A 22558-nucleotide genomic window follows, 5' to 3' on the forward strand; every position below is an offset into this window, starting at 1 on the left:
TGACATATAACGCCACTCCTCCTCCTTTCTTGTCTGGTCTGTTTCTCTGAAATAGATTGTATCCCTCCATTGTTATATTCCAGTCATGGGACTTATCCCACCAGGTTTCAGTGATGCCTATTATGTCATATTTAGTTTGCTGTACCAAGAGCTCAAGCTGTGATGATGGAATGGGCTAGGGATGTGGGGCACAATATTATGATGGTGGACTGGGAGAAATTGTGGAAAAAAGGAATCCAATATACAGCTTGTAATGTATTAAGAGAAAATTTGATGAAAATGATGTACAGGTGGTATTTAACACCAGTGAAGTTAGCAAAAATGTATCATACTCATGATAATAAATGCTGGAAATGTAAAGAAAAAGAAGGAACCTTTTACCACATGTGGTGGATGTGCCCCAAGGTAAAAGACTTCTGGGAAAGGATTTATAATGAATTGAAAAAAGTGTTGAAAAACACATTTATTAAAAAAACAGAAAACTTTTTACTTGATATAGTGGGGGGTGAAATCCCCAAAAAGGATCTTACTTTTTTTCTGTATGCCACAGAGAATATTACTAGTGAAGAATTTACCAACTATTGAAGAATGGCAGATGAAGATGATGGACTATATGGAACTTGCCGAACTGACTGGGAGACTCCAGGACCAGAGAGAAGAGGCGGCGGAAGAAGATTGGAAGAAATTTAAAGAATATTTGAAAAAAACACGTTAATATTTAAATTAGAATAGCTTTGGAAGTGGATAGGGCTAGAAGAAATATGATAGTGTATTTTATAAGTGATAAAATGTGAAGTTTAGAAAAATAAGGATATGACAAGAATTTGTTTGTATTGTTTGTTTTTTCTGTTTGTGTTTTTTATTTGTGTTATAAAATGAATAAAAAAATTTGAAGAAAGAAAAGGATTTCTTTCCCCTCCGAACACTGTCTTCATTATTTAAGTGACTTAAATTAACATACCCAAAACACACACTCCAGAAACATAGACCACCAACGAGCCTTACATGGTTGACATCCTGATGCCCCCCCCCCATGCAGCTCTTACCTCCTCTCTGATCAGAGTCAGAACTGCCATCTTATCGGATTCACTGAGGCAAATTGCATCTAGGGGGCTTTCAGCACTCCCTGGCGTCTCATGGGGTGCAGTTCCAGAGGCCTTTTCCCCAGAGGATAGTTCAGAACTTCCCTGTGGAAAGAAGGACTGCGTCAAGACAAAAACCAGCCATCCCTTTCAAACTGGGAAAGTTCTTCCTGAACTCGTTACCCCGATTGCAGTGGTCCAAACAAGAGTTCCAAGGAGATGGGAACATGTTACTCAGTGCAACTTTGGATACAATCCAGAATTTATAAACCACCTTCCACATATATATTTCAAGGAAATGGAAAAAGATCTATTTAAAAGGACACCAAAAATAGAATACAATTTAAAACACAAACATAAAATTGAGACCCACAGCAGAGATCCCTAGCCACCCATCTGGGAAAGGTTGTTGGAACAAAAATGTCTTCAATTGTTTCTGGAAAGTGATGATGGGGGGCAAATCTGTGGGTCTTTGAAGTCTAAAATCCTGTGGAAAGTCTGAGGAGGAGGGGGAAATGTCAAAGGAGGGGGAAGGACTCTGGCCAGGCAAACTGGGCTTAGGAAAAAGAAGCAGCAAAGATGGCCAGGGCAGCACCAAGGTGCTGATACATCAACCATATAGGGCTGTATCTAACTCTACAATTCAGATTCTAAAATGAGGTTCAATCCCTGTATGAGGAAACTGCCTATTCCTGCATTGCAAGGGTTGGACTAGATGATCCTCAAGAGTCCCTTCCAACTGTACAATTCTTGAGTCTGTGGCCTTGTCCTTTGCCTCAGGCAGCAAAATGTCATAAGCTGGCCCTGCTGTTTGGGACCACATAAACTCCCCATCTCTAAAAGAGGTTTGAGGTATAATTAATACCCCCCCCCCCGGAGATGTGTTACTATCTGATGCAACTTCTTTTGGTGCTTCCAGGGTAATTTATGAAGCTGCTCTTTCACATTTCACACCTAACTTTTGTGTAGTTTGCTCTCCACTCCACCCCAAAGTCCTGCACAAAAGCATCAACCTTAAAAAGGCAGCTGTCAACAAAATTAGCCAGGTGTGTGTACATTGCAAAATGTGTGCAACTGTATTCACTTGCATAATTCAACCTGCTACCTGAGGTGAGCTCCCCTGAACTCAATGTAACTTACATCCAAGTAAGCACAGAATCATAGAACCGTAGAGTTGGACCCCGAGGGTCATCTAGTCCAACCCCCTGCAACGCAGGAATCTCAGCTAAAGCAGCCATGGCAGACGACCATGTATAGAATTACAGTGGTACCTTGGTTCTCAAATGTAATCCTTCCAGAAGTCTGTTTGACTTCAGGAATGTTCGAAAACCAAGGTGCAGCTTCTGATTGGTGCAGACACCTTGGAAACAATAGCCGACAGCTGCATCGAAAGTTTGGTTTCCGAAAAAAGTTCGCAAACCTGAACACTTACTTCCAAGTTTGCGGCGTTCAGGTTCTGATTTGTTCATCAATTAAGCCGTTTGAGAACCAAGGTTCCACTGTACACTGTTATTTTGAGTTTCAGAATCCAAGAACTAATGTGATGGAAGTGTGTGGTGGGTGGGCGGTCCTTGGCTACGTCTCCCTTGCTACCTGCCTACATCTCCTTTGCGTTCTCTCCACAGAGGACTCCAGGGAAAGAAACATGATGTCAGTATCCCTGCTCTTGCCACTATACTACTTGCAAAGTAGGTTAAAAACAAAAGAAAACCTGAACATCACAGCCTCAGAGTCTAATAAATTGAGCATGTCCATGCAACTTTTTGCACCATTCATTTTAAACACAATGACACACCTTTTGGTTGCAAAATTTGGAGAGAGGCTGCTGCAAAGTAAAAACCAGCCCTGATCCGTCCCAGAAGGAAGTGGCATGATTCATTTTAAATCTGCCCTTTTCTATCCCTTCTCTCCCCCTCCCCTCTATATGCTTACAATACCATAATGCCACTTTAAACAGCCACATCCTCCCCAAAAATTCTGGGAGCTGCAGCTGAGAGCTGTTAGGAGACCCCCATTCAACCAACCATTTAACAATCAATCATTCATCATAGGGAACTTTGGGAGTAGTAGCTCAGGGAGGGGAATGTGGGTTTCTAACAACTCTCAGCACCTTTAACAAACTGCAGCCCCCAGAATTCTTTGTGAAGGAAGCCACAAATGTTTAAAGTGGTGTCACAGCACTTTAAATGTATGGGGTGGATGTTGCTGCCAAGAGGCCTTTATTCCAGCCAAGGGCTCTCTCAGCAGAGCTGCCAACACACAGCTCGTCTCCCACATCCCTTTGTAGCAAACTTTGAAGATAGCACCCATGTTCACATTCTGCACATGTGGGGCAGGAGCTTACAGCCCACATCCACAGCACGCAGAGGCTCTCTAGTTCAATCCTTACATCTCCAGGTCACACTGGGACTGTCCCTGTGCGAGACCCTGGAGAGGCAAAACTGAGCTCCAGGGAGCAACGGCTGTGACTTTGCATAAGGAAGCTTTCTACACGCAATCCCAACAAAAACTGCCCGCCTCGTAGTACTGTAAGATTGAGGGAGGGGGAGAAGCTCCCCCCTCCACACACTGCAGTTCCCATGAAATCCCAACCCCCAACTAGTATTACATTTTTTAGAAACTGCAGGTGTAGCTACCAAGTGCCCTTTATAGCATCATGCATAGTTTGGCTCTAAGGCAAAGTCAGAGAAATCATGCATGCATGTACACCCACACAACAAAGAAGAAACCAGAGGTCCTTCCCAGGCAGGATTCACTAGCCAGCAATGCCACCTGTGGCTATTCTGTGCTTCAGAAGAAACAACCCCACATATATTCAAAAGTAAGGGAGGGGTGAAAGAGCCTTTGCTGCAAGGCATTCAGGTGAAGAGCAAGATCCACGGCTTCTACGGGTGCAGCCACTGCATTTCTTTGCTCAATGGAGGGCAGAAACTGCTCTTGTGCTTACCAAGGGATCCCCAGGGTTGCCCCTCTCCACCACCTTGCTCAACGATGTGTCCTTCTCAAAACCTAAAGCAGAAGAAAGAAGTGGGTCACACACTGGTTGTTGGAGTCTCAGTGGTGATGACTGGAAGAAGAAAGTGGAAGCCCTTTTCTCTGAGTCGAGACTCTCCTGCCCTCCCACCCAACCCCTATTTTTAAGACTATGGGATGCCAAAGTTGCACCTGGAAGATTTCCCCCCTGTGCTTCCTTGCATCGGCTCAGAGGAAGATAGCTCATCCCAGGTTTGGCTATTTGAGCATGCAGCTCAGTCTTATCTGCTCTGGCTGGCAGTGGCTCTCCAGGGCAGTGGTGGCTGGTGCCCCCTGTGACTGATGGGGGTGGAAAGCAGGGGGCCCAACTCTAGGGGGAACCAGAGCCAAAGACAGGGAGAGTCAACGCATTGTGATCCTCTTCCCTGCTGAGTTCTACAAGGGCGACACTGAGACTAATGAGGAGGAGCCTATAAAATCATGCATGGCTTGGAGAACTGGGATACAGAAAAGCTTGTCTCCGTCTCTCATCACACCAGCACTCCTGGACATCCAGGGAAGTAGAATGTTCAAAAATTCAGGACAAGTAAAAAAGCCCCACTTCTCCAGGGTCTTGGGCAGATAAACCCAATGCTTTGAACTGATATGCAGGGATCAGACCTGTCCTGATAGGAAGGACTCTAAGGGTCACCAAGGGCAGATCTACACTTGTCATTTATAACGTTAAAAATGTGTTATTAAAATGTGACACCAGAAGGCGCTGCACACCAGCAAGCCAAAAGCAGTGGGAAACTGCTACTAAGCAGTTTTCTACATTATTTTTCAATACAGTGGTGCCTCGCAAGACGAAAAGAATCCGTTCCGCGATTCTCTTTGTCTAGCGGTTTTTTCGTCTTGCGAAGCAAGCCCATTGACGGATTAGCGGATTAGCGCTATTAGTGGCTTAGCGGCTTTTAGCGGCTTATCGGATCAGCTGATAAGCGGCTTAGCGGCTTAGAAAAAGGGGGGGGGAGGAAAAAAACCCCGCAGGAACTCGCAAGACATTTTTGTCTTGCGAAGCAAGCCCATAGGGAAATTCGTTTTGCGAAGCGCCTCCAAAACGGAAAACCCTTTCGTCTAGCGGGTTTTCCGTCTTGCGAGGCGTTCGTCTTGCGGGGCACCACTGTATGTTTAGGAGATCAGTGTAGATCCAGCCCAGGTCCTAGGCAGGTGCCTTATATCAGGCCAGAATACTTGTCCATCCAGTCCACTGCTGTCTACTCTGATTGGCAGTGTCTCTTCAGGGTCCCAGGCAGAGAAGGCTCTTTCCTATCACCTAATCTACCTGTGCCTTCTTAAGTGGAGACTCCTGGGATTGAACCTGGAGCTTTCAGTATGGAAAGCATGTGCTCGCTCAGTGAGCTGGGGCCCTCCCTGTTCATCCCTGCACTTGATTCTTTTATTAGTTGGCAGCTCAACAACTGAGCGTCTATCTCATTTCGGTCAGATGTGAAACACTTGTGGAGATCCTGGATGACATGAAAGGACCAGCTGAGCTGTTAGATCTGGGATGATTTTCTGATGTTTTTCACAAATGACACTTGGGTGAAGTGGCTCAATGACCGAGGATGGGAAGGACAGACACCTTCTCCAGCTGGGCAATTTTGCAAAATGGACAACCTAGGAAACTGCCTAAAGAGATCCTGGGAGGCCACCTGAATGTCCCTGGCAATGCCAAGACCCTACAGAAGGGAAAGGGCTGGGATCCAACAGACCTCTTCTCTGGAAGTCACTGGGTGTGCACTGCACTGCCCATCCTTCACATTTTAGATGTTGAGAAGCGCTTCCTCACATTCTTCCTTCAGAATTACAGCCCCCCTTTTTGATGTACATCTGCTGTGTGTATAAAGCAAGAATGTGGCTGCTGGAAACATTTGGAAGTGCTTGCAGCATGCAAATCTAAGCCCCAGAGAACCAAGATTAGCTATGCTATGCAAGCCTGCATGCAGCTTCCTGTAATGTGTGAAGCAGCCCTTCGGATCAATGTCAGAGCCTGAGAGGGGGCTAGGAGAGAAAGGTTGGAGGATGCTCGACAATGAGGAAGCCAAGCGTGCTGCATAATTGGTTACAATAAAATGCTTGGTCGGAATCCCAGATCAGTCATAAAGCCTGACCTTGAACCAAGCCATTCACCCTCTGCAGGTAACCTGAGACACCTCCATGTCAATGGGATGTGGTGCTCCAGATGTTGTGAGACTTCCCATCTCCATCTGCTGCAGCCAGCTGGGCCAATGGAGTACAAGGTCTGAGTGGCTGGATGCCTCTGAATACCAGCCGCTGGGGAACAACAGTAGGAAAGAGCATTTGCCCTCTTCTCCTGCTTGGGGTGGGCTTCTGCAAGAGGCGTCTGGGTGGCATGTTGGGAATGGGATGCTGGACAGATCTAGCCAGGCTCTTCTTGTGCTTTTAGGATCTGAATAACACATGGATGTGCAGGGATGGGGGAAAGAAACAATCCATTGCTCTTGTGCAGCTCCATTCATTTCAATGAGGCATGCACAGGAAAACTTCATTGCAGATCATAGCACATGTCGACTAGCAGAACAGAAGGGGGGGGCTTGCTGCTTAGCTTTTCTGCTTCAGATAGTAAGATTTTGTGTGAATTCCTCCACATGCAAAAACTAACATTGAAAAATTGCAGAAAATAAGAAGTGCCAGAATAGGGTGACTTAGTTTTTGTTCTTCTCTGTTCTCCCTTCCTTGTTGTTACTGCTTTGCAGGAAAAACAGCTGTCATTTTGCTCCACTCCATGAAATGGGGCATCACACCCTGTGGAGATTTGCATGTGGTTCTTAGCAGCAGCTGTTTTCTCTCCCCAGAATAACAAGAATGCAAGCATCATAATAGCCAAAGCTGATCGAAACAAGTTTCATGTGTTTTCTTCTATTCTTATCAGCTAGGCCAATAAATGCCATCTCCAGTTGCCTCAGAATGCTCCTCAAGCCCCTTGGACTCAGCCATGGGCCTTTGGCCTTTGGGGATCTGCTAAAGCATTTAAGACTGTGTATTTGCAGGGAACCCTTTTCATACTGGCCTGGTTCACAAATAACGCTAAGCCATGTGTCAGGGAACTGCCATCAGGGCCGGAGGGAGAGAGCGGGCTCCGGAGGGGTCCCAGAGAGCGTCCTGGGATGGGGAGAGACAGCCCATCTTCTGGGGAAGAGAATCAGCGTAGCACCAGTGGAGAAGGGGGGCAGATGGGGGAATCGGCGAGGCAGTCCCATGACTCCTTGCCAGGGACCAGCGGGGAGAGTAAGGGTCTTCCGCTGCCTACACCCTCCTTGCGCAGAAGGCTTCCGCGCAGGGAGAGTAGGAGGAGAGTAGGCGTCAAAGAGCTTCTTTGCTGGAAGAAGTTCAAGAAACGCCCACTGACGGATTCTGCCAGCGATTGAGACAGCCACGGGTGAGTGGCTGTCTGGACAGAAAAGGTTCACTCAGGCAACCCAGCCAGGTGTTGCACCGGTTTACGCACGAGCAACCCCTAGAACCAATACACCATGGTATGTTTAGCTGAAGTGAGGTTTGCGTGAATGTCTGAACCCAGAATAGCAGACTAACTAGGGGTTGTTTTCTGACAACAAAATCAGGCTGTGAAGCCAAGGTCAGTTGTGGGCTTACAAACTGTGGCATGTTTTAACTATGATTTGGCATCATGATCATTATCTAGACTATTTCTATACTACTTAATATATAAAAATACCTCTAGGTGGCGTATAAGCAACTAAAATAGCAACAATAAATATAAAATGACACATAAACCATTATACAAATTAGTCTTAAATATATACAGATATCTATTTCTCCTCCTCCTGACACACCTCCTTACTCAACATGTTTCAGCCTCCTGGCTCCCACTGAGAGCCCAAACTCCCAAATCACCCCTGAGATCTCACAACAAAGAAGGTTCCTGGAACCCGCTGGCCGCACTTGAGTCTCTCACATGAGGCTTGCTTTTATGGGCAGACACTGAGGATGATGGCTCCTCCTCAGGCCTCCCACAGCTGGAGGCCAGTCACCCAGTTCTAGGTAACAGCAGGTTCGATTGGGCAAGTGTCTAAGAGGAGCCAAAGGGTGGCTAATAGGCCACCACTCCCCCCCCCCCGCCAGCTCCTTCTCTGGCCTCTGGACTGCACATCTCTCCTCTTCCACACCCAACAACTTTGCTTAACCAAGGGTTGCTTTGGAACTCACCAAGCTACAGGGGATGGGGCTGGAGCCACAGAACCAAGCTGTGGCTTGTTTGCTCATTTGCAAGACAAGCTATATGGGCCTGAGATCTCCTTTTCAAATACCCTACCAAATGGTGCTTCCCCTCCTACACACTGACTTGGATTCATAAGAAACAGGAAGCAAGCCAAACTGTGGCTTAGTGTGAACAAGCTGATGCATGGGGTGAAATTTGCAGCTGACTTGCTCTGCAACCAGGAGCTATGCCATGGTTTTGCTTTGCGTTTTATGCAAACCGAAGCTTGTGGTTTGTCTCACTCAGGACATACTATGAACCCAAGAACCAACCTTGGCTATAGCTTGTGGGTCGTATTTTTGCTTAGTGGGCCATGTGAACCGAGGCTTATGGTTTGTCTCACGCCAAACAAACTGCAACCAAATTTTGTCCTGGGTTATCACTCATAGTTTGTTTCAAGCAAGCCAACCCACAAGCTAACAAGAGTTTTTTCAAAGCATTAATTCTATCCTGCAACAACAACAAAAGATCCCTCCGCCTTGGAACACACTTTTAAAAGAAAAGCCTGACTGGCTCTTCAGATTCCTTTTAATGGAATAACATTTTAAAGAAATGCCTGAAGGAACTGATATTATAGTTTGAAATCTTGTTTATTCTGCTATATTTTACTCCAAGAAGACCCATTTATCCTAAATAGAACCCAGTAAGGCAGACATGTATGTACAATATAAATATATTTTTAATGTGATCACATTGAGATCCCAAGATGAATTTTTGCAAGTAACTCTTAGAAATATGGTGTAATCAATACATTACTTAGGAAATTTTTAATGATATTAATTTTTAATGACTTTTTAAATTTTGAAACTTAAATTTAGAATTCAAAGCAAGCCCATCGTGTGACATATCGTATTAAATCCCATGAAGATCTGAAGAGATTAGTATTTTTAGTTTTGAAATATCACAATTCTGGGCTGAGCTTTAAAGGTTTTTATGTAGCATGGCAAGGCCAAAATTGTCCATTTTTTGAAATTCCCTCATAACTAAAAACAGGATGAGATAAAAAATTAAAAACTGAGACCTGGGACCTTCTCTTAGACTACTTTTAGGAAACTGAAACTGAAAGCAGTATGAAACGGTAAGATAAAATGCATTTGATCACTTGACATGGAATGATCCAGCACTTAGTTCAGGGGTGGAGAACCTGGTGGGTCAGATCTTTCTCTCTCCTTGCTGCACATGTCAACTTTGGCAGCTGGGCAGGGCCATCTACCTGCCAATCATCTGAGACCACCATGAGGTCATATGTCAACTGGCCTGCAGGCAGGGGTCTGCTTTGCCAGTGCACTCCTCGCTGGATTGAATTCTATGCTCATAGCTGATAAGCACAGATTTCAGTCCTTCTGCTTCGGAAATGCTGAACATGTTCCTGTAACTGCTTACACCGTTGTCAAATGCAGAGATGAGTAAGGCTCCAGGCTTTGTTCCTTCTCTTGCCACCCACCAAAAAGAGACATTTAGAGCTTTTTCTAATGCTTTTGAGATATAAAATCTGGCAAAGCATGGAATGAGGATGGTTCTGTAGTTAATGAAAGAGAGTCTACAAGGTGAGGAAGTTTCAATAGTTTTAAATCAGTAGATCACAAAAAGCTTTAATTAATTAATTAATTAATCAATCGGACTAGATAAATTTTAATCAGAGTTAAAGGTTCCCCTCTTCAGTTTTCTTTTTCTAGTAGGCCATTTTGGTTTTGCTACATAGCCCTACCAGAAAATTAATGTGGAAAACATAAAAGATGTCCAGCCACCTAATAATTAAACAGTACACTGGCTTAGGGACAAACTTGGTGCTACTCCAGTTGCAGGGTCAGCAACCATGTCTGGGTGTTTAAAAGGGGAAGGGCTCAGGGGCACAGCATCTGCACTGCATGCCAAAGGTCTCGGGTTGGATTCCCAGCATCCCCAGGCAGGGCTGGGAGGGACCCTCGCCTGGGACCCTGGAAAGCCACTACCAGTCAGGGCACACAATACTGGGTTAAATGAACCAACGGTCACTGGAAGAAGGCCTCTTCCTCTGTCCTAAAGTTTAATACCAATACATGTGGGAGCCCCTCCTGTTCACTGAGAGCGCAGCACCAAGAGAGGAGAAAGTCTTCTCTCCCCAGCTGTAATTTCGACACCCCCCTTCACTGCAATTGGCCTTAGAAGAAAAGGTTCTCCTGGTGTGAACAGGCACTTTCATGATAAAGCGGAGTTCACTGGGGGTAGGAGATTTACACCAAGAGTGCAAAATTAGCAGTGGGGGTGGTGGGGGTGGTGGTGAGTGAATGCATGGCCATGAAATTAGATGTCTGCTTCCCAATCTCAAAAAGACACCTTTACATGGGCTTTGGTGATAAGCACATTAAGTGAAACTTAACTGGAATTAAGGCTACAATCCTAAACACGCTTGCTAGGGACTGAGTGTTCCATCAAATGGAGCAGGGCTTACATCCAAGTGAACACACAGAAGACAGTTTCTTTCAAAATGGCAGGTGCCTATTTGACCCAAAATCCATTTATCAGCTGACAGTCCTCTCAAGAAACACACACACGTCCCCCCAGTGCCGCTTCTTCCCTTGGAGCCTTCCAGGTGTTGGCAACTGCAATTCCCATCAGAATAGCCAGCACTGTTGGGAGCTGTAGTCCCAAATACCTGGAGGGCATAGGATGGGGAGGTTAAAGGGGGTGTGAAACAGAGAGGGAGAGACTTTCGTACCTTCTCCTGGGGATGAAAACGTATGATTTATGGCAGACGCAGGAACATTGGAACACTCAAAGTACTCCAGGTCTTCCTCTGGCTCACCTTTCACCTCCAAGTCCGCTGCCTTTTGACTGGAGGATGTGCAAGCCAGTTTCTCTTCGTCAGTGGCATGCCCATCTCGGTTGGAAAGGTCTGGGATTTTGGAGGCAAGCACGGCTTCCTCTTTGTCCTGCACAAGCAAGGAGACAGTTAAACAGGGATCAGCCCGTTGTCCAGGACTTGGATAACATTAATGGGGGGGGGGGGGAGGAATCCGGAAGTGCCCAGGGACAACTGTCTGTGCCTTCCATTCCACTCCTTCTCACTTTCCAGCTTCTTAAAACATTGAATTGATTCTATATTTATTGTCAGCCACCAAAATGGTTCTTGCAAGAAAATGAAAATATTTAGGGGGGTTGAATAAGGATATCTGGTAGAGTCAAATCTGGTCCATAGCTAATACACTGAAAAGGAAACTTGAAAATTAAGGTACACCAGAGGACACCCCTCTAAAAAAGATTCATTCTTGATACGGTACATGGCAAAATGTATTTCATATATTAATGATGATTGAAATGTTCAAATATGCTTCTATTTGGAATTCTTAGTAACCTTTTAAAGTGAGAATATCACAAGATCTCAAAGACAATATCCTGGTATTTTTAAATAAATCATATTTTTTTTAAATGCTGCTACTTCTCAACGCCAGTAATAATGAGGGGGGGGGAATGAGGGGGGGAATGAGAAGGAAACAACTCAGATTTGTGCTTTGTATGAGCATGTTTAATTTTAGTTTTCATTCGTTCCCCCCACCCCCCGGTTCTTGTGTGCAACTGAGGTGTATATTCTTGTTTAAATAAATAAATAAATATTATTATTATTATTCTTTTTTTAAAAAGCTTCTGGGAAAAGAGTTAATTTAGCCTGCAGCTCTTGTCTTCCTAACAGGCAGGCAGTCGGATGCCTCTGTGGGAAGGGCCGTGGCTCAGTGGTACGGCTCATGCTGTATCTCAAACAAGGCTCAGGTTCTTCCTGTTTAGGCTGGCGGGGGGGGGGGGGGACCCTCTCTGGAAGACTGGAGAGCTCCTGCCAGTGCTGCCTATTCTGGCACAAGGCGGCTCCCAACGTAGCTTGGTGGAGAGCCACTACAGACAATACCAATGGTCTGACTCAGCCTATATTCCAGGGTCTGCTTTAGGTTCTTAAGATGCCCTCAGTGTGGACCGTTCCCTGAGTGGATTCCCCTCTTTGCCATTTGCCCTCTTCCCCTGTGCCCCATCGGCTCTGCTGCCCTGCAGGAAAGAGCAAGGCAAGCAAAAACTGCCATTCCTTCTTCCCTTGTCTCCTTTTGGACAGTTGGGAGAGGGCAGATAGAGGCAGGAACAGCAGAGAGTAATTCTGAGGGACGTGGGCCCAGGCAGAGTCCCAAGGATGCCAACTCTGGAAGGTGCACCTGTCCCCAGCTGCTAGTGCAAGGAACCCTCCTCCAAATCCAAAGCTCTTCCACATGGATTACTACTTAAGAAAAGCCTTGCTGGATCCAGCCAGTGGCCCATTGAATACGGCCTCCTGCTCTCACGTCCCCCCCAGTAGATGCCTAAGGGAAGCCTGCAAGCAGGACCTGAGCGCCACGGCTCTCCCCCGACCCCCCCAGAGGTGCACAGCCTCTGACAGTGGAGGGAGACTATAGCCATCATGTGGGCCTTCTCTCCTGTGAATGTGGGGAGCAAGTGGCAGTTCTTGGCTACCCCATACCTGGGAGCAGACATCGAGAACCAGGGACGGTGCTTCATATTTCTTCACCTTGCAGCCACTCCTGCAGAGAGAAAGGGAGGACGGGGTCAGCATTGGACTTTCTGTTATTGGGTGTGGGGTAGGGAGCTGAGGAGTCAGGGAGGGAGGCAAGTAGGCAGGACCAGATGCCAGGACCAGAATTGGCACCCACGTTGTTGGCATAGCAGATCTCAGCCCTGAGCAGGGAAGGCCATGTTCTTTCTTAAAGCAGGAGGTGGGGAGAGAAGAAGGGAGAGACCAACACAATGGCTACTGTGCTCACATAGACTCTGAAACAGCCAACACTTAAAAGCCGTTTTGTACGAGGGCAAACATAGGTCTGCTGCCAACTCAGCCAATCCTGGATATTAAGCAGCAGAGTCAGTTTTTCCAGCTGGGGAAAGGGTGACGATTCAGCAGCACAGTACTTGTTAAATGCAGGAAGGCCCTGGGTTCAACCTCCAGGTAGGGTGGGATAGAGTCCTTCCTCAATACCTGCAGATCTGCTGACAGTCAGAGAAGATAATAGTGAGCTAGACTGATCCATTATCTGATTTGATACGAGGCACCTTCCTATGCTGCTACTGGTCTCTTGCTAAAGCATCTCAGAAGTTAACTTTGCCTCTTGTAATGACTTTGGCTCAGCAATGTTTGAAACTGAAATCATAGCACCACAGAAATATACAGCTGGAAGGGACCGCAAGGATCATCTAGTCCAAGTGGACTAACACTTTCCAGGAGAAGCAGAGGAACAATACCATGGATGTGGCGGCATCTACAGATTTTCTTTCTTGCTGTGGACTTGAAAGAGGAAAGGGCACAAGAGGAAAGCACAGTGGAACAAAAAGCTTTCCCCAGGAGCCGGAGAGCTGCTTCTGCCTGCGAAGCCCTGTGCAAATCATGATACCCCATTCAGATGTAATGGGCACAGCGCCTCTTGCCAGGGGAGGCGAGAGTAGGAAGCCTGACTTATGCCAGAGGCTGGGCAGATTTCATTCTGCTTTTCATACAGAACTGGCCTCCCAAAGCAGCTCAGGTCCATAAAGAACTGAACACAGTGCTAGGAACCCACCAATGAAGCTGGACAACAAGAGCCCCCTCTTGCCACGGCTGCCCAGAAGCTGCCATCCACCTGCTGCCTCTGACCACGGAGGCGCCATGCAGTAAGACCCACCCCATAGGCATCTAATCCCCCTTTCTAAGCTGCTAGCCCTCACAGTCATCTTGCCACAGCAACATGAAGGAAGACTTGACTTTGGTTTGCCCTGAAACTGCCCATCCATCCAATGTGATGGGGAAAATCTCCATCAGGATTGTGCAGCATTTGATAGAGGATCTATGCCTTGGCCTTATACCAGGAGTGGGGAAACTCAGGCCCAGGAGCCCAATGTGGCCTCTGTAGCCCTTGGGACTCTCTCCAGGCCATGCCCCTCCCTGTAGACCACACCCCTCTCTGGCAAAGGTGTCCCGGAGTGGCAGCAATGCCTCTTGCGTCCCAGCTATGTGTGGAAACTGGTCTTATAAACAAAGATCAACATGGCAGTCCTTTCTCTGCCCACTTCTGCCTTGATCCCTGCCTACTGCTAGCAGGTGGCCCCCAGAACGTTGCCCAGAAGAGAAGGTGGCCCTTGGGATGAAGAAGGTTCCCCAAGTGCTGCCTCAGGCTCTCCTTTTTCCTAAAGCAAGAAAAGGCGCCTATTGCAGCCTCTCTTCAGATGGCATGGCGGATAACTGGTGTCACTCCCTACGCTGTTGCCCATGACACCTGGGACTTCAGGACCACATCTTCCCCACTCTGTTCTGGGGAAACTTTTACCGTGCCTAGTTCTGTAGGTTTTCCATTTCTGCAATGTGGAAGATAAGAGCTAACTGAAGCTCCCCACTAGAGACTGTGAAGGGCCATGATCTCTGAAACTATGTGGCTTTTTTACTGAAGATCCAGACATTTGTTTCTGAACAAAGGTGGGCTAACCAAAAACGAATTCTTGGCTTTGGAATGAAAGAAAAGCCATAATGTTCTGGGGGGAGGAAGTGGGGGGGGCACACATAAAACGCACAGAATTTGTTATGCCTTGGAAACCCATAGAAAGCAAGCGTGCCACAACAGCCAGCCCAGCCATCTCCCAGGCCTCATTCTGATGCAAAGCTAAGCTGCCAGGTGAAAGTATGGTCTTCTAAGAGGAGGCTGGAGACAAGAGACAGACAAAAATCTCAGAATAAATAGGCGAGGAAGCTGCATGCAGTGAAGAGAGAGAGGGGGAGGGAGAGAAAAGATCAACAAAAACACCAAAACCCAAAGAGGAACACAAGAAAAAGAAAGGAAATGAGTACTTACAACAGAAAACAGAGAAATTTCACTTGTTCTGTAGTCCTGATGCACCAAAAATGAACAGACAAGAAAGAAAGGTAGAGAGATGGAGGGAGAGGAAAAAGAAAAATCACATGTAAAAGACCCAGGGTGTGTGTGTGTGTGTGTGTGTGTGTGTGTGTGTGTTCAGTATATATATTTTCTCCCTGGATAAATACAGAAGTCATACTATGAGTGGAAAGTCTATGCGAAGAAGAGATGTAAAACTTCAAATGTTTGCTGCTGGTGTGCAGAAAACTTACAAATGAGTGCATAACTCAGAGCCAGGGCTATGTGAGCCCCCTGTTGATGTAAGGCTGGAGAATGCTACATGGGGGGAATAGAATTTAGCCTCCTGAGAATCAGGAAACAAAATCTCAGGTTTCTAGCCTCAATACGTGTGGACATAGAATCACGGAGGCAAAAGACACTTCAGAGGTCATCCAGCCCAATCCCTTGCCTATCAGGGAAGCAGGAGCCATGAATTTTCTGCAGTGGCAACCCCCACTGCAATTTCAGAAGCCAGAAGAGTATTAGCTCCATGTGGCGCCTGCTCCTCAGTATGACTAGAAGAACAAAAAGAAATTACACAAAAGAGCAGTAAAACGAGACAAAACAAAAACTGCAGAACTGTGCAATGGAGAGGAAACTATGCAAATGTTCTCAAAGTTGTAAAATTCAGTTTTGAGGGGGAAGAGCCAGGATTGCCAGGCACAGGTTTCTTGCATTTTTAGCACAGTGTAGACCTAGCACTACTCAAAGCCAACTGTAGCTAGAGTTGACCTTTAGGACAAGGTTCTAGTTTGATCTAACAGCTCAGTTCTTGCAAACTTGTCATACCAATACAGTGGTACCTCGGGTTACATACGCTTCAGGTTACATACGCTTCAGGTTACAGACTCTGCTAACCCAGAAATAATACCTCGGGTTAAGAACTTTGCTTCAGGATGAGAACAGAAATCGTGCTCCGGTGGCGCAGCGGCAGCAGGAGGCCCCATTAGCTAAAGTGGTGCTTCAGGTTAAGAACAGTTTCAGGTTAAGAACGGACCTCCAGAACAAATTAAGTACGTAAGTAGAGGTACCACTGTATTTGTTAATTTGCATAGGCTATGAACAGCTGCTTAACATCTATGACATCTATCCTCTTCCTACAGTACATCTCAGTTCCTGAAATGCACTGAACTTCTACACAATACTGTGCATTGCCAACCACGCTACTAGGGCTGGAACAATACAGACCACCTTCCAACATAGCAAAACTCTTATGTTTTAGTTCCATGTGGATCCCTTCTAGGAGCCATATGTGACCAAGTTGTGATGCTCGCATATGCCCAAGCATCTTTTGCTTCATGTATATAGGGGAGAGGCGTGTTTGCACACAATGCAAAGGCAAAAATACTTGCGCATGAGCTTTTCTGCAGATGCAGAGCCTCTCTGAGGCTGTTTGGCTCCTCCTTTCACCTGTGTAGCAAAACAAGCCAGGACCCAACTCACAGCCATAGTCTCCTGTTGAATGAAAACCTGGAAACCACGGTTTCAAATGAAGACAAGATATGAAGCCAGTATCAAACCATGGCTTCAACCCCGGCTTGTGTTGAATCCATTAACCAAAAGGAAACCCTTTTCTAGCACAGACCACTTGTGCACTAACTGGTTTTTGAAGCCAGAATTGTGGGCAAACACAGCTGGTGTGTGCTTGCAGGGGAGCCTCAACCCACCAAGGATTCCCATCAGGTATACATGCGCTCTCTTGGATGCAGAAGCACTTCACACACAGAAATCTCGTCAGGGCTGAAACTGCTTTGGCGCTCACCCCTTTGCTAGTCCCTGCTGAACCCTGGTGCGTTACAGGAGAAGAAGATGCAGCAAGACACAAGCACTACCACAACCTCCCCAAGGCCTTGGGTCTGCTTGCTCCCAGGGGCCTGTGGCTATTCCGGCTGGCACCAGTGCCCTTGGAACCCTGGCTCCCAAGACTGTATGGAAGCTGTAAATAACAAAGGGCTGGGAGGGCCCAAGGAGAAAAGGATTCGTTTCCTGCACAATAAGCGTTTGTGCTTCACAGGCAGAATCAGATTTTCCCACCTCCAAAGTCACCAGCTTTCTGATCGTTTCATATTCCAGCCAGGGCTGGCTCGGGGCCTGAGGGAGGAGTGCTTTCCCCTCACCTCCCAGGGAAGGTGGCCATTTAAGCAGAGGCCGAGGGGGCCATCGCAGGATTAGGGAACCTCTGTCCTGTGGGAGGGGCTCTATTCTGCTTTGGCTGCATGACAGTTCCCATGCTGATGAGCTGGGGTTAAATCCTGCTCCATTGGCTGCACACCCCAGTTCCCCTGCTGGGAGCAGGCATGTGCAGGCAAAAGCAGTGTGGGGTTGTCCAAAAGCAACAAGCCCAGTGTTTCTGGAGGTTTAAAGTGCAGCAGGGGACTGCTGGCAAAAGGGCTTTCAGAATCTAGCCTGTGCTTTGAAATCCTGGCACATCCAGACTCCACATCACCTAGCCTTCATCCTGACATCCAGTGATTATTCAGCCTGGCAGGTGGAGAGATGACCCTGCTCCACAGCACCCTGAAGAGACAGGAATCTTTTGCTTCTCTTAAACAAGAACTTTCCTACTTTTCAGTGCTGGAATCTAAAAACCTATGTTTGCTGCAGGGACCCAGAACCCTGGAAACAAATGTGGAAAACCTATTGCTGGATCTTACCACAGCAGGTGGGGGGGGGCTGTATTCTCCACAGAGGAAGTTTGTGAGGTACCCCATATAGAATCATAGAATCATAGAATCATAGAGTTGGAAGAGACCACAAGGGCCATCGAGTCCAACTCCCTGCCAAGCAGGAAACACCATCAGAGCACTCCTGACATATGGTTGTCAAGCCTCTGCTTAAAGACCTCCAAAGAAGGAGACTCCACCACACTCCTTGGCAGCAAATTCCACTGTCGAACAGCTCTTACTGTCAGGAAGTTCTTCCTAATGTTTAGGGGGAATGTATAGAAAACTAACATGTCAGGATGAAGAAAAGGCTAAAACCATTCCCCTTGGCATACAGTGGTATCTCGGGTTAAGTACTTAATTCGTTCTGGAGGTCCGTTCTTAACCGGAAACTGTTCTTAACCTGAAGCACCACTTTAGCTAATGGGACCTCCTGCTGCTGCGGTGCTGCTAGAGCACGATTTCTGTTCCCAACCCGAAGCAAAGTTCTTAACCTGAAGCACTATTTCTGGGTTAGCGGAGTCTGTAACCTGAAGCGTCTGTAACCTGAGGTACCACTATACTAGGTTTCTGTGTGCAAGGAGCTTTAATATTTAAATTGCAACACACATACAATCTCTCTTAGGACAGAGCATTCGATCAGGCAATTCCCACACTTGCACTCCATTTTTCAGGGCTGGAGAGCCTTTCTCAGTGGCAGGCAGAGAAATGGATGCAAATTTTACCTCTGTCCAATAGGCTAGTTTCTACACAAGGCTTTTAATCCTCCCTCCATCCAAGCAAGAGACCTTATCAGAGTTCAAGAACACATTCCAGCCAGGCAAAAGCAATCAAGGAGGACGCGAAGAAAGGCCGGTGGGGGGGGGGGTGGCAGGGTGTGTGTGTGGCGGCGTCCCAAGGGCTTGGAGGACTGCATTCATCCCCCAGGCCGGAGATTCCCACCCCTGCTGAAGCTGTTGTGGTTGCTGTTAATTCAATGTTTGTACTGCCCTTTATCCAAAGATCTTAGGGCAGTTTACAACATTAAGAAGATAATTTATGCAGAATAATAATAAAAACATAATACACAGCATAAAAAAGAAACAGTCATAACAACAGTCCCCCTTCACCCCACAATGAACAGGCCACAGGTTATTTAATGGCCCAAGGCTTGGGTGGTAGCGTTTGGGAACGATGAGCTGTTTCTCTCGTGGCCCTTCTGCACCCCCACGTCTTGCTAGAATCCCTGCAAATACAGAGCTTGGCGACTACTGCCCTGGGCCCACGGGACACCCTTGCATCCTCCATCCTTATGTTCCTAGAGCAGCTAGACAACAAGACACTGCCCTCTCTCCAGCTGCAAATATTTATTCAGGCCAGGGAACCGGGCAGCCCATGAACTTCTGGGACTTTTTCACAGCAAAACTCCATACCTGGAAGAGTTCAGAGTGAGAGAAAAACAGTCACCACACTGCTCCCTGCACCCCAGAGGGAAAAATGAAGAATCCCAGTAGAAACTGTGTGGAGAGCAAGGGGGTAGGGGAAGCTCAGGGCAGCCCCCGCAGGCCTCCTCTCCTCTCTGCTGTCAACTGGGGCAGCCATTCTGCCAGGCTGCCTCAGTGGGAGGCTCATTGCACCAGCTGCCTCCTGCCCCTGAACTGAGCCGGCCATTCCTTATCAGAGCAACAGTCAAGAATTGGGGCTGGAAGCTATTTTTTTCCTCTTCCCTCCCTGCCCATTTCCCCTTGTGTGTCTTTTTCATTTAATAGGTTGTGAGTCTGCAGGTGGGGACTGTCTTACTTCAATTGTATGTAAGCCACTCCAGGAGCCTTTTTGGCTGAAGAGCAGGTGCAAATACTCTCAATAAATAAGTAATAAATACCTCCAGATATTAACAGACTCCACCAACCCCGTTTGTAGGGTTACATCCAATCTTAGTCATACTCAGTCACTGAAATGAATAGACAATATAAACTAGGTCCTTTAACTGCAATGGCTCTACTCTGAGTAGAGGTTACCTGGCCACAACCCACAGTAACAAAAAACATCTTGAGGGACCAGATGCCTGGGTGGGTGGGTGGGTGGGTGGGTGGGTGATATGCAGCACCCTTGGGGTGGTGGGTTGGCCAGGGGGGAAGAAACTTCCCCAGCCCAGCCCAGCCCTGGGCCATTGTGCTTTTATTTTTTGCTGCCTCCACCAGAATCAGGGGATTCTAGCAGGGTGAAGAAATTTCCTTGGGGTGCTAGATGAGGTGCATTGGTGGGTCCAGAAAACGCTCGGCCCTGCCCAGAGCCTTGTAAACTATGGGGCTTCTTTGCTACCCTGCAGCAAAGCCAGATCCCCCCCCCCCCCGCCGGTCCTCACTCACATTATCAGCCGGGACTTGGGCTTCTTTGGAGAGGCCAAACCGCTCTGCAGCTCTTCGCCCTCGCAGGCCTCCAGGGTCTGCAGCTCCAATATCTCATTGAGACTGTTCTCCGCAGAGGGGCAGGAGTCGGCTCCTGGGCCAGCCAAGGTCTGGGTGGGCTTGAAAGGATCAGGTGCGTCAAGGTTGTAGGAATCTCTCGGAAGGACTGGCGAGCTCTGCAAGCCCACACTCCCTGCAAGGGGCTTACAACTAGGACCATCCCAATGGATGGCATCCACCTGGTGGGAGAGCTTGGGGAGGGGCACCTCGGGTGGATCTGCAGCAAGGGCTTTCTCTGCCCCCTCAGTGCCCGCAGTGGGTCGGTTGGCACCAGCTCTTTGCTTCTTAGGAGACAGTTTGCTGGCTGGCTTCCTTCCGGCTTTCCTTGGCAAGGCTTTCTTTGACTCTGCACTTTCCACACCATCGGCAAAATCAAATTCAAGCTTCACAGCCCGGCCCTGCGACTCACCAGCAACTCCCAGTCCCAACACCTTGGGGTCACTGTGTGGAAGAGCAAAGCCTGGCTGGGATGCCGGGGGGGAGTTCTGGAGCTTGGAGCCCCCAATCACAAAGGGGTTGGTGTTCTCATTGTACTCCTCTGGGTCAAAGCGGTAGGAGGCTTTGGGGATGGGGCAGCTCTCTGCGGCCGTTTCGGTCTCAGGGTTCTCTCCTCCCATCTTCTTCAGGAGGGCAGCTGGTCTTGCCCTGGGGAGTTTACTCTTGCTGATCACAGGTGTCTCACCAACTGCTTTGGCTTCCGAAATCCCTTCAATGGGTGCTACTCCACATCCCCAAGACGTCCCCTGTTGTTCTTCCTGAGTTGCTGCGGGCACAGCACTTGCTGAAGCTAGGTCTGGATCCGACCTCTCTGGGGCAGCGCTTTCTTCCACAATTTGCTGCTCCGTGGACGGCTCTGGCCTTGGTGCAGATGGGGTCATGGATGGACCTATGCCAATCCCAATATTGCTTTCTGGCGTGAACACCTCATTGGCGTGTGGGACTGCAGGCTTTGCTTTGCATTCATTCTCTGCTGAAGCTGAGCCTTTCATGTGCACATTCTCCTCCAAAATGTCAGCCACAAATGGCATGTCATCTTCAAGTGATTCTAGGGAAAGAGAGTGAGGGGGCAAGAGAATAAAGAATATGGCTCAGAAATAAAGATTTCTCCCCAGCAAACCCTGGTGGTGGACAGCATTCTTCTTCCTTCTTTTTACCCTCTTTCCTTTCAAAAATGAAAGTGTTTGCTCCTTGGGGCAGGGGACTATTATCTTGTTATTCCTCTACAGAAGTGCCATGTACATGGATATCAGCACTATATAAAATGTTTTAAAACTGTAAATGACTGTATATTGGGTAGCTGGGGCCACCCACATACAATTAGGCCAAAATTCACAAGTTGCCCACCTGTAGGTTAAAGTATTGGGCAGGGGCGGGGGCAGGGGGATAGACTAACCAAGGACATGATAAAGGGATTATGACATGACAAACAGTATGGAGGTGATGGATAGAGATAAGTTTTTCTTCTAACCTATCAAGAAGCAGGCTAGATCAGAACCATTCTCCTTAACATGCAAAGCAAGGGACGATAGATGATAGATAGATAGATAGATAGATAGATAATTACACAAGTCCACAGGAGTTCGATCAATTTTCAAAATAAATCAACATTTGCAGAACCTAATCAATTCCCATCATTTACTCATAGGGGAGCTGCAGAATTTGCAACCAGCAACTCCCCTCAAGCTATTCACCTGTGTCATTACTTAACGAGGTTGCAGCAAGGCGGAAATCAAAGTGCCTAAGCCTACATAGGGAATTTATTTAGCTTCATTGATTATGAACCCCAGAATCTGTGATCCCCTTGAAACTGGTGCCAATTTTTTGAAGTCATTTTGCAGCAAACCCCCCATGTTTTGCAGCACCCCACAAACGGAGTAATTGATACATCAAACAAGGGTTCGTAGTTAACACCCCAAAACCCCACGTTGTCTAATTCACGCCAAACCAGCACCAAACTTTGGCAAAGGTTTTGCAGCGTTTTGCAGCGAAAACCCTGCATTTTGCATCACCCTACAAATGAAGCAATAGACCCTCAAACCCAGGGGCCACAGGGTCGCCCAAAAGCCCAATGTTGTCCAATTCACTCCAAACCAGCGTGGTTTCAGTTTGCGGTGATTCAGATGATGTTGGGGTTTTGGGTGACCTCCAGGTTTGACGTTCTATTGCTCTGTTTGTGGGGCGCTGCAAATCGCAGGGTTTTCACTGAAAAAACTTTGGG

At 47.3% G+C, this 22558-nt stretch overlaps 1 protein-coding gene across 5 annotated transcripts in view; it reads right to left on the minus strand.

The window, feature by feature from the left end:
* Positions 1-22558, minus strand: part of TACC1 (transforming acidic coiled-coil containing protein 1) — a 110911-nt gene that overhangs the window by 16144 nt on the left and 72209 nt on the right. For 3 of the 5 annotated variants that reach the window (XM_081843875.1, XM_081843872.1, XM_081843876.1), the window contains 6 exons: positions 20242-21385; positions 15168-15203; positions 12815-12875; positions 11036-11249; positions 4030-4091; positions 1047-1187 (listed from right to left, as the gene is read on the minus strand). In XM_081843875.1, coding sequence (XP_081700001.1) covers positions 1047-1187; positions 4030-4091; positions 11036-11249; positions 12815-12875; positions 15168-15203; positions 20242-21385 — 1658 coding nt within the window. The remainder of the gene's footprint in view (positions 1-1046; positions 1188-4029; positions 4092-11035; positions 11250-12814; positions 12876-15167; positions 15204-20241; positions 21386-22558) is intronic. The other 2 variants (XM_081843874.1, XM_081843873.1) reach the window with 2 other exon arrangements.

Source organism: Podarcis erhardii, assembly GCF_964252035.2.
Source record: "Podarcis erhardii genome assembly, chromosome: 16".
In the NCBI taxonomy this organism is placed as follows: Eukaryota; Metazoa; Chordata; class Lepidosauria; order Squamata; family Lacertidae; genus Podarcis; species Podarcis erhardii.